General features: G+C 42.1%; 1 protein-coding gene across 1 annotated transcript in view; it reads left to right on the top strand.

Annotated features, from left to right (window-relative positions):
• Positions 1 to 462: 462 nt before the first annotated feature.
• Positions 463 to 12839, top strand: part of INTU (inturned planar cell polarity protein) — a 76171-nt gene continuing 63794 nt past the window's right edge. Inside the window, exons 1-2 of the mRNA XM_066233466.1 lie at positions 463 to 661; positions 11941 to 12479. Coding sequence (XP_066089563.1) covers positions 516 to 661; positions 11941 to 12479 — 685 coding nt within the window. The 5' untranslated portion in view covers positions 463 to 515. The remainder of the gene's footprint in view (positions 662 to 11940; positions 12480 to 12839) is intronic.

The following is a 12839-nucleotide window of genomic DNA, read 5'->3' as shown; positions in this document are numbered from 1 at the left end:
ACCCGGAGTGTATTGCTTAAAAGCGTCCATTCCCTGATTCCCTGATTAGAAGCCAAGACCCTAGGACAGGCGGAGGGGACTTTCCTTTGCCTCAAACGGAACGCTGGCTGAGTGTTTCTAAGACTTCGGACAGCTGTTTCGCGCAGAAACAAAGTGCAAAATGGGAGGGAAAGAGCATGGGGGTAAATCCAGTGGGTCTCCACATGTTTTAATAAATCACGCTGCTTCAAAGGAGCGCGCTTCGGAGAACACACGCTTAAGGTTAAGGGTTAGGTCTCCCCGTTCCTCCGACACGCCTTCCCAGAAGTGTCAGTTCATTGGCTCCTTTCAGTCTTTCCACTTCTCCCGGGGATGCTTCCCCGTCTCCCGGGCAACCGGGGCTGCCACCAATCGCAGCCAAGGATTTGTGACCACGTGGCCTCTGCCGCGTCTCTAGCGGAGGCAACATGGCGGCCCCGGCAATCCCTAACAGCCGGGTTTGAATTATTCTACTGGTTGCTGCTGCATCCCTGCTGATGGCGTCTTCAGATTTGTGTGGTTGGCGCCAGAGCCCGGAGGGGATCCTTGGAGACCCCTTCTCGCAGGAGGAAGATGAGGATTGTGAACCTGAAGATCCCGCAGGCGACTCGGCTTCATATTCATCCGCAAGTACCGATTATGAGTAAGGATCTCTAAGAGGGACAATGGAATCCATCCAGTTAGATCCGAGGGTGTACACGTGGGCAGTGGGGACTGCAAAGTGTTGGCTGGTTGGGATTGGGTGACCTTCTATGGCAGAGATTTTCAACCTTTTTCATCTCCGGGCACACATAAACTAATTACTAAAATTATGTGGCAGACCAAAAAAATTTTTATTTATTTATTTTTGCTGATATCACAAAAAGTAGGTATAATTTTGATTCTTTCACACCATATGGCTATTGTTGTGTTTGCTGTTTTCTTTTTTTTTTTATTTGCCAATCTAAGGGGAAAAAAGAGTTCAGTGACCCTGACTAAATAGGTATTGCATAAACATTCTTGAACACACTGGTGGAAAGTCGTTGTTCTGTGGTAACTGGGATTTATTTGCACTACTTTTCAGTTGTGTGATCTACTGAGTTGGAATGAGGGCGTCATTTTTTGCCATTGTTGGTTTTTTACGATTCTCAGATGAGGAGGCTCTCTCCTCTTTGTGGTGGGTTCCAGTATGTATGAGGGTCTTCATAAAACTGCCCTGTCACAGTGCCTTCTTGCTTGTATGACAGCGTGATCTTTGTGACTTCAATCTTATTAGTATTTAGAGTGAAAGGACACGCTGCATGTTTTCTATGCCAACTATTTAAAGTATGTAGATATTTTCCTGTTACAAAATGAATAGATAGATATATAGTATAAAAGAAAGAAAATCCACCCATAGTCTATGGAGGACAAACTCTTACCATTTTTTTGGTATGTCTGCTATATTTTCCTAGACATCTTCATGGTTGTCTTGTTTTCTATTTTATGTCATAATGTAATTTTTAAAATACAGAATACTTAAGTATTGTTTTCACTTCTTTTTATCCTTAATAATAATGAAAAAGTTACTTTTTTTTTTGGCTAGAGAGAGACAGACAGAAAAAGGGACAGACAGGAAGGGAGAAAGATGATAAGCATCAACTTACAGTTGCATCAACTTTAGTTGTTCATTGATTTATTTCTCATATGTGCCTTGAGGGAGGTAAGGGGGGGTGGGGGGCTCCATCTGAGCCAGTGACCTTGGGCTCAAGCCAGCTACCATGGGGTCATGTCTATGATCCCACGCTCAAGCCTGCAACCCCGCAGTCTATCTGGATAAGCTTGTGCTCAAGCTGGTGACCCTGGGGTTTCGAACCTGAGTCCTCAGCGTCCCAGGTTGCTTTATCCACTGGGCCACCACCTGGTCAGATATGAAAAAGTTACTTTGATTCACCATATCCAGTGCTACTTCAGTTTTGGAGGAATCTATCTCTTATTTCTATGGACTAAGAACTTTTTGGAAAAGTCAATCAATGGTAGCTTGAAATGATTAACAGTGAAAAGGTCCAGGTGCCAAAACATCAACCAACCAACCCTGTAATGGACTGCCATCTGTGTCAGTTTTAGGATGACATTTTATGTGTATTTAGGTATAACAGTTACTAGTATTTAATGTGTATTTAGGAGTAGCAGTTACTTGGCAGTTACTTTCACCTGTAGGTTGCACTATTACCTGTGTTTCTCTTTCCAAAAGGCTAGGTAATGCCCTGGCTGTAACTCCTACGCCCTGTCTCTGTAGTTCATTTTTTTCAAGCTTGCACAAATAGGGTTTGGACAAACTTATGTAGCATTCAATGCATTGTACATATGACGTTTGGAAACCAACTACCAACTTGCACCATAATGCACTATTGTGCGCAGTATGATGAAACTTGATCTGTTGTGTGTTTCTGTTTCCAGCCCCCTCCCTCTCTCAGTTGTACATTTTTTCACACTTGTGCAAACATTTATGCATGTACTTGCCTACTCAGGACATGTCCATATTATCTGCAAATAAATTATTGTGTGTTTTAGTATCATTGTGCTATAAATTTTAAACCCTACAAGATGGAAAGAAAAAACAACAAAATATTTTAACCTTCTTCATGGGGAAAACAAAAATCAAAAGAAAAGTAGTGACAACACCAAAATTAAACCAAGTACTAGTGCTTCAAATTTAAAAGGAAAAGTGGAAAAGAAATGTGTTGATAATTTGGAAGGTGCAACAGAAACCAATAAGAAAAGGAAACTGTTAGGCAGTATAAGGAGTATTTACAACTTCATTTCACTGTAGCACCCGGTAATGAATTCTCGCCATTGCCCTTGTCCGGTAGTACTTTCTGAAATTCTGTCAAATGATGCAGTGAAACCTTCCAGACTTCCTTGTCATTTGCATTTGAAGCATAGTGACTTTATTGAGATGACACTGGATCTTTTTCTTTTTTGAAAGATTACACAACCAAATGAAAAGTCAGAAAATCAAGTGAAGAAAATGATGACTAGTGACAAATCGCTGCTTCGAGCACCTTTGAATACTGAAAACAAAGAAACCATTCACTGTTAGTGAAGAATTAGGAGATCCTTGCCTCTTAGATGTGACTCGAAATTTTGGGTCCTCAAGCTGCACAAAATCTTGAGGCTATACCACTTTTAGACAATGCCATTTATAGTAATGTTGATATGGCCAATGATACAGAAGAACAAATTGTAGAGGGGATAAGGACATCAGAATATTTTGCCATTCAACTTGATGAACCAACTGGCATAAGTAACCATGTTATTCTACTTGACTTTGTGAGGTATATTGACAATAAAGACTTAAGGGTTGAACTAGTCTTGTCTTGCTCTACCTGGTTGGATCACTAGTTCAGAGATATTGAATGCTGTTTATGAGTACTTTTAAGTGGAGGGCTTAGACTGGGCAAAGTGCGTCCGAGTGCATATGGATGGTGCTGCAAGCATGATTGGCATCACTGAGGGGTAGCTGGGAAAATAAAGGACACTGCACATCCGGAAATGTTGCCCCGCATTGTATGGTTTGCCAGCAGCATTTAGTTGTAAGGAAACTTGACCCTGAATTGAACACACTGATGCATGATGCAATGAAGATTGTTAATGATATTCGTACACTAAACTGCTTTGTGTAATTGGAGACGAGTCTGTATTTTCTAGAGTTTTATATAAATGGAATCATAGCATATGGACTACTTTTTGTCTGTCTTTCACTCAGCATAATTATTTTGAGACACATCCGTGTTGTCACCCTTAGTTCATTGATTTTTATTTCTGAATAGGAGGATTCCATTGTATGAATATACCAAAATCTATCTTTTTCTTGGGTTTTAGCCATGAGGATGTAAAATCAAAATATTTCATTCAGATTTATAATCCTATATATTAACATACCATTTAGGATAGTTCTATTTTCCCTTTCCTGCTGTGAACCCTTACTTCTTCATACTTTTAATTTTTATTTTATCAAATTATATAGATTAAAAAGTCAAATAGTGTGGAACTAGGTTTATGATGAGGAGTGGTAATTCTTTGCTGCCATCTCTCTCAGCTTCAGCTCAGCATGTTGGAAGAGAACTCATTTCCTTCCTTGTTTCTCTGCTGTTGCCCATCTCATTCACGGATGTCACTCTGTCCTTACTCATATTTTCCGGTCTCCTAAGTCTCTGGGCCTGGTGACTTCCTTTTCTGATAGCCACCCCTCCTTCTCCTCTCCCTTCTTGCAGGCCCTATGAGATGTGGGGGTCTTGATAATGGAGGTGGCTGTGCATCTGGGGTGTGGGCAGGGAGTAAGTATATGGGAAATATCCAGCATCCACTCAGTTTTGCTGTGAACCTGTAACTGCTCTAAAACAAATAAAGTTGACTAAATCACTTTTCACACTACTCAAAAGCCTGATGTCCTCCCAAGTAAACTCTAGATCTCTTAGAATGAATTTTAAAGCTCTTGTAGATCCGTCTCCAGCCTTTTTTTTTTTTTAAATAAGAGGAGGGGAGATAGACAGACTCCTGCATGCACCCTGAGCATCAGCCCAACCAGCCACTGGCTGGGAGGGGGGAAGAGAGAGAAAAGGGGGAGAAGGAGGGGAAGAGACACAGATGGTCGCTTCTCCTGTGTGCCCTGACTGGGGATCAAACCTGGCACTTCCACACACCTGGCCCACACTCTGTTCACTGCGCTAACTGGCCAGGGCCTGTCTCTAGCCTTTCTGCTTTCATCTTTGATGCTCTTCCTCTTTTGAGCCACCTATATTCCTACTTGCCCTAGCTCCGGCTGCTGTTTTAAAAATAACATAGACTGAGTGGCTTATAAGCAACAGAAATTTATTACTTACAGTTCTGGGGGCTGCCAATCCAAGATCAAGGTTGGGCTCTAGTGAGGGCACACTTGCAGGCTGTAGACTGCTAGTGTCTTCTCACGGCAGAGCGTGAATTACACAGAGGTGTCTTCACATAGCAGAGAATAAAGAGGAAAAGCAAGTGCACTTGTTACTTTTATAAGGGCACTAATCCCATTTGTGAGGGCTGCACCCTCCTGACTTCATCAAATCTTATTTACTTCCTAAAGGCCTTACCTCCTAATACCATTACGTGTAACTTGGGGGGAACATAAACAGTGAGGGCACAACTGAAGAACGTCACTACACTGAAATACCACCTGCTCTCATACCTGCCATATTTTCTTCACACCTACACTTGTACACGCTTTCCTCTTTCTGCTCGAAACACTTTGTTCCTCTCTACTTGCCAAAATCATTCAGGATCCTACTAAGTGCCACTTTCTCCCAGAGCCTTTTCTGATCCCTCTTAAATTTCATTTCTCCAAACTCTACCCTGCCATGGAAGCTTTGATTCCTCACTCTTGGCACTTGCATGTCAGCAAGGTGATGAGCTCTTGTCCATCTGACATCTTTAAAAATGAAATAAAGCCCTATCATAGAATGGCTTGCTGGTCTGTGATTTCCATTCTGCCAGGGTTGGATCTTCTCGCTAACTTAGTGATGCATAGACATGCGCCATTGAGCTGAAGGGTTGCGGACAGGGAGTGGGATTCTGGGAACGGCATTGCTATGAGCATGGTTCCAATGGAGATGTATTCCTGATGTAAAAATGTATTTTGCTCAGTGATGACACAATTAGGAGTTCACTTTCTCTTCTCTGACAAGCTGGGCATTTGTTCCAGTGGTGACTAAACCAGAAAGAGCATCAGTCCGTCTCTGGTCCCCACCCCCTCAAGCTGCTATAACATCTAGCATAGATGTTAACCACTGAAATCATGGTTTTCTTTTAGAAAAAAAAGGACTTCATGACCTGACCAGGTGGTGGCGCAGTGGATAGAGTGTCGGACTGGGATGTGGAGGACCCAAGTTCGAGACTCTGAGGTTGCCAGCTTGAGCGCGAGTTCATCTGGTTTGAGCAAAGCTCACCAGCTTGGGCCCAAAGTTGCTAGCTTGAGCAAGGGGTTACTTGGTCTGCTGTAGCCCCCCAGTCAAGGCACATATGAGAAAGCAATCAATGAACAACTAAAGTGCCACAACAACAAAAAATTGATGCTTCTCATCTGTCTCCCTTCCTGTCTGTCTGTCCCTATCTATTCCTCTCTCTCTGTCTCGGTCTCTGTCACAAAAAAAAAGAGAGAGAGAGAGAGGGAGAGAAAAAAGACTTTACGGATAAAAATGAGGTATTGCTAGTAGACAGAACAAAGAAAAGCATTAGGCAGACCGGTATTTACTGACTGAGCACCAGATAGAACCTATGTTCATTGCCCTGGTGTTTTTATCATGTGTGGTTTTCCTCTGTCCCTAGGATTGTCCTGCTGTACCTTTCGCACCTTGTAACTCTGTGTATTGGCCATTAAAATGGCCAATTTATTGTATAATAAATATGTATTTTCTTTTTTTTTTTAAAGATTTCTTTTTTATTCTTTTTTTTTTTGTATTTTTCTGAAGCTGGAAACGGGGAGGCAGTCAGACAGACTCCCGCATGCGCCCAACCGGGATCCACCCTGCACCCCCACCAGGGGGCAATGCTCTGCCGCAATCAGAGCCATTCTAGCGCCTGAGGCAGAGGCCACAGAGCCATCCTCAGCGCCTGGGCAATCGCTGCTCCAATGGAGCCTCGGCTGCGGGAGGGGAAGAGAGAGACAGAGAGGAAGGAGAGGGGGAGGGGTGGAGAAGCAGATGGGCGCTTCTCCTGTGTGCCCTGGCCGGGAATCGAACCCGGGACTCCCACACGCCAGGCTGACGCTGTACCACTGAGCCAGTCGGCCAGGGCATAAATATGTATTTTCCGATGGCTTTAGGCGACCCCTGTGTTTTGGTCATTCGAACCCCGCTGGGGTTGCGACCCACAGGTTGAGAACCGCTGACTTAGAAGAAGGAAAAAAAGATTTAGTATCAATGTATAATTCTTAAATACATCAGGAACTGAGAAACTTATTAGCATTATCTGAATTTCATATTCTTTAATATATCCATGTTACAGCCCCCTGTAAGAACTTGCTTATGTGCAAATTAGCAAGTCTTCTTTGAAAAGGATTCTACTCATGTTAACCACATCAGTTAGGGCCTTGAACACCAACAAAAGTGCTGCCAAACTTGGAGCAGACTAGAACTACACAGTTATTTCTGTTTAGGGCGAAATAGACTAAACAAAATAAGAATCTCATTGAGAGACATTTACACAGTGACAACTTTGCAGCTTGCACCAGACTCTCGGCAAAGGGATGAAAGAATATTTATATTAAAACTGATTCATGTGACCCACATATTACAAAAATCTGAATTAAAACTGCTGACTTTAATTCCATTTTAAAAGTAAACCTTTGATGTTGGAGTAAGTTTAGATTCACGGCAGAGTTGCAGAGATAGAGCAGAGTCCCTTCGGCTTCAGCGGTTTCCTTGGATGTTGATAACATCTGACACAGCTCTGGCACATTAAGACATTAACACTGGCACTGTGCTGTTAAGTAAACTCCAGACTTTTTTCGGGTTTCACCATTCTTCTACTTACGTTCTTTTTCTGTTCCAGGATCCAATCCAGGATATATATCATATTGCATTTAGTAATCTCGTCTACTTAGTCTTGTTTGGTCTCTGACAGTTCTCAGTCCTTCCTTGTTTTACATAACCTCTCTCTCTTGGTTAAGGTAATGTTAGCCAGGTTTCTTCACCGTGGTTTCTATTTCTCACTTTGCACACCGTTCTTTGGATGTGCTTCCTAAGCATTAAGTCATGCTCAAGGGGAGGAAAGATTAAGCTCCATCTCCTGGAAGGGGAAGTTAGTAACACAAAGAACCAAGGCTTTGTGTCTTCTCGGTTCATTTCCTTTTCATTGTACATTACCCTCTCTTACTGAGTCTCCTAAGTTCATTTCCTGTCTTTTTTTTTTTTTTTTTTTTTAGAGAAAGAGAGAGGCAGGGGATAGGTAGACAGGAAGGGAGAGAGATGAGAATCATCAATTCTTAGTTGTGGCACTTTAGTTCTTTGATTGCTTTCTCATACGTGCCTTAACTGGGGGGCTTCAGCTGAGTCAGTGACCCCCTGCTCAAGCCAGAGACCTGGGGCTCAAGCCAGTGACCTTGGGGTTATGTCTATGATCCTGCGCTCAAGCTAGTGAAGCTGCGCTCAAACCAGTGACCTTGGGGTTTTGAACTCGGGTCCTTTGCGTCCCAGGCCAACGGTTTTATATACTGTGTCACCACCTGGTCAGGCCACTTCCTGTGTTTATTCCCTTGTAATATTTCTTTTTCAAAAATTTCTTCTTTCTCTTAAAGTAAAGTCTTTTTTAAAAGTTTAATGGGAATTGGTATCATCTTTTGTATAAAGATCTATATATACACATGCATATAAAGATGGTTACTGTATCATTGTCTATAGGGGCAAAAAAAATAAAAACAGCTGAACACAAAGCATATCAGTAGTTGAATAAACAAATGTGTTACATCTCTAATGTGGATAGTTAGGGGTTTCTGAATTGTATTGTTAAATGATAAATAATAAAGATACATCCTCTACACTGATGCCACTTTTTTATTTTTTTATTTATTTTTTTACAGAGACAGAGACAGTCAGAGAGAGGGATGGATAGGGACAGACAGGAACGGAGAGAGATGAGAAGCATCAATCATTACTTTTTTGTTGCAACACCTTAGTTGTTCATTGATTGCTTTCTCATATGTGCCTTGACCGTGGGGCTACAGCAGACCGAGTGCCCCTTGCTCAAGCCAGCAACCTTGGGTCCAAGCTGGTGGGCTTTGCTCAAACCAGATGAGCCCGTGCTCAAGCTGGCGACCTTGGGGTCTCAAACCTGGGTCCTCGGCATCCCAGTCCAACGTTCCATCCACCGCGCCACCGCCTGGTCAGGCTGATGCCACTTTTAAAAAACAGTGACAAAATAAGCCTGTATGTTTTTATATGATTATAAGAACATAGATTTTCTTTAACATTGTTGATGTCAGTGAAAGATAGCAAGGGAAAAGGATGTGTATGGTATTTGTGTAGAATGGGGCTGTGCAGTCGTATGCATAAGAGGATGCACAAAAGTAATAATCACCAGCTGGGAGTCCGTCCAAATTGCTCCCTTTCTCGCCGTCATCCTCTCATCCAAGCGATCTGATAGCCCTAGTAATTTTCAAGCATTTCTACTATGTTTTTCCTGATTTCAATTTTTTTTCTACCATCGTCTTCATTATCTTCTCTGCCTGGATGGTAGGAAAAGCCCCCTAACTGATTTCTTGTCTTGAGTCTTCTCCACCTCAACTCCTTCTTCTCTTACCTTGTCAAAGTAGCTCTGTCCAAGGATATGTGATACTTAAACCTAAACTCTTCATTGATGCTCTCTTACCTACACTTCAAAACCCCAACCCTTTGCCGTGGTCCTAAGGCCTTACCAAATTAGGACCTGACTGCCTAATTTTTAGGTCCCTCTCTACCTCATGAATTAAGCTCTTCCCACTGCAGACTAGCTTAAATTGTCCACACAGGCCCTGGAGACCATCGATCGCTCAGGGGCTTAGTTTATGCTGTTACTTCTTTTTGGAATTCTCTTCTCTGCCCCTTCAGCTCCCCTGGTCACTGATTCTTTTAAAACTCACTGTAGGGTCTCATTGACCAGAAAGTCTCCCCTGACCTCACCCTCAATCCCTGGCTAAGCCAGGTGGCCCTTCTCTTGCACTTACAATGAATTCCTCTCACTTCCTCGTTCCGCTAGACAGAGGAAGGAACTGATGTTTTCATCTTTGGAGGTCTAGATTTTACTACAGTGCCTGGCACTGTTGTTTCCTTCATGATTGAATTCCACCTGGAGTCCCTGCCCCCACCTGCACGGATCTTTAAATCATAACCAAAAAGTGGTTTCACATTTAGAGTTTAGAGAGTAAGATAAACTGTTGTCTTGTTTAATGGGGTTCGGGAGAGTTATTTTGGGGGGGGGTCATATCTCTAATACAAATAACACACCAGAGATTAAAGGATGAGATTTGAGATTATAAAACAAATAAATTCATTCATTGTTGTTTTTCTGTGACAGAGACAGAGCGAAACAGAGAGAGGGACAGATAGGGACAGATAGACAAGAAGGGAGAGATGAGAAGCATCAATTCTTCATTGCGGCCCCTTAATTGTTCATTGATTGCTTTCTCATATGTGCCTTGATGGGGGGGGTACAGCAGAGTGAGTGACCCTTTATTCAAGCCAGTGACCTTGGGCTCAAGCTGGTGAGCCTGCTCAAACCAGATGAGCCCGCGCTCAAGCTAGCGACCTCAGGATTTCAAACCTGGGTCCTCTGCATCCCCGTCCGACACTCCATTCACTGCGCCACCGCCTGGTTAGGCAACATTCATTGTTTAAATTGATATATATCTTTGTAAGTATTGTGTATTTAAATTACATCATTTTAAATTTTGGTACATTGTTATAAAATTATTTATGGTGGGTGCTAAGTGCCTAAAATGATGCCACAAGCTGGGAACCAACAAGTGCCAAAGAATGACTAGTTTTGATATTTGGAGCTAGTTATGCCTTTTTTCACCTTTCATATATAGTTAAAAATTCTGTATTAATTACCAACCTCAGACGGTGGTTAGTTTCAGAGTTGAGTAATAGAATAGTGCATTTAAGGACTGATTTTTCTCAGTATTTAGAAAGAGACTTTAAAGTTAAAGGAACGAGAGTTGCTAATGTACTTTGCAGAACACCAAACTGCCTCCTCTCTGATTGAATGATTAGAACACAAATTATACCCTTTTGTGCCAGGATATTACAGCTCATGTTTCTAAAAACTCCCTCCACTAGTTAGTTTTTCCATTGTAACCAGTTTTGCTTTAAAGAATAGTAGTTTAAGAAGGAAAATGTTCATATCATTGAACAGAATAAAGAGTTTGTGCTTAGGTGTGTTACTTTAAGATGGGTATTTTCGTTTTTTAATGCTGTTTCAGTCATTTCAAATAGCAATAATTTTGTTCCTTTCAGCGGCCTACTTCCCAGTTAAAAGTTTTCTTTTTACAATCACATGATGAATTATGTAATATGTGGTTTACTTTTCCTACTACAATTACTCAGATATAAAGTAGTTTTATAGAAATTATAGGCTATAGACATGATCGTTATTAACCATGATTATAAACTGGTTGTTTTCAACAACTATTTTTATTCATAGTGAAGGGAATGCTTTTTTAAAAAAAATTATTATATAAACAAAGTCTATTAATAGCGGTCTATAGCTTTCATTTTAATATGACAACCATGCTGAAAATCTCTATGCAAAAAGGATATTTTTATGTACAATTTCCAAATGGTTTACATCTGTGGATATAATTGCATAATCAACTACTAATGTAAAATATTGTTCAATGAATTTGTCTTATATGAACAATAACCACACAGGGGCTACACTAAATTTCTAGATTGTAGCCTGACGTGGAAGTGGAGCAGTGGATAGAGCGTCGGACTGGGACGCTGAGGACCCAGGTTTGAGACCCCAAGGAAAGCAGTCAGTGAACAACTAAGGTGCTGCAATGAAGAATTGATGCTTCTCATCTGTCTCCCTTCCTGTCTGTTCTGTCCCTATCTGTCCCTCTCTCTGACTCTCTCTGTCACAACAAAAGAAAGAAAAAAGAAATCTTAGATTCTAGAAAGGGGCATCTCATTTTTTATGTTTTCTTTTCAATCACCATGCCTGTTGGAGTCCTCCAATGCCCTTTCTTCAAGGTTCAAAAAGCATCCTCCAAAATAAAGTGTTAGTACTCACAATAAATGAGAAACATTAAGGAGACTCTCATACTCCAAGAACTTTTACATCTGCCCCTCCCGGCCCCTGCACCCTGCCCCTACCCATGTCCCCATGCCCGGCGGACAACTGTGTTTCTTCTGCTCAGCGGCTATTCAGATTGTCTTTCCTTTCCTTTTTTTGTAGTGACTTGGAGCCTGAATGGCTGGACAGCGTGCAGAAGAATGGAGAGCTGTTCTACCTGGAACTGAGCGAGGGAGAAGAAGAGAGCCTCCTTCCTGAGCCGCCTGTTGTGAACCACGTCCGGTTCAGTGAAAACGAGATTATTATTGAAGAGGATGATTACAGAGGAGGAAGAAAGTATGAACCGAAACTCAAGAGGTTTACCAAAATTTTAAAAAGTAAAAGACTTTTACCCAAGCGCTATAATAAAAAAAATAGCAAAGACAGTGGGCCCGTCTCCATTCTAAAGCATCAGTCCAATCAGAAAACAGGAGTTGTTGTCCAACAGCGATACAAAGATGTCAACATCTATGTAAACCCCAAAAAGCTAACGGTCACCAAAGCCAAAGAGCATCTCAAGCTTCTGGAAGTGCTGGTTGGGATCATCCATCAGACCAAGTGGAGCTGGAGGAGACCCGGGAAGCAGGCCGGGGGAGAGCGGCTGGTGGTCCATGGCCTGCTGCCCGGGGGGTCGGCCATGAAGAGCGGTCAGATACTGATTGGTAAGTGCTGTTGCTGAGCGCCGGTCCTTGTTTGCTGAGATATGGACTTAACAATGCCTTGTCAGGAACTTGATCAGAACAGAATTACAGCCAGAGTCTCAGCTGCTGAAGGACTGCTGGATGGGATTGGGAACAGCAGTGAAATTGTTAAGGGCGGTGGACTTCCAGGCATGTCGTTCTGAAAATACACATTTTGGTGCCTTGCATATGTGTGTGTGCCTTGCTTAGGCCAAGGAACAGCTTGGCTAATTTTTGAGTTATATAATTTTATGTAATCTTGGTTATATTTGCTGACAAGCAAAAGAAAATAAGTTGGTTGTACAGTGATAGTTTAGGGTTGAATGGCCTATGTCTAATAAC

This window comes from Saccopteryx bilineata, chromosome 1 (genome assembly GCF_036850765.1).
Source record: "Saccopteryx bilineata isolate mSacBil1 chromosome 1, mSacBil1_pri_phased_curated, whole genome shotgun sequence".
Lineage (NCBI taxonomy): Eukaryota > Metazoa > Chordata > Mammalia > Chiroptera > Emballonuridae > Saccopteryx > Saccopteryx bilineata.
The sequence above is the reverse complement of the archived record's forward strand: the minus strand, read 5'-3'. Positions and strand labels throughout refer to the sequence as shown.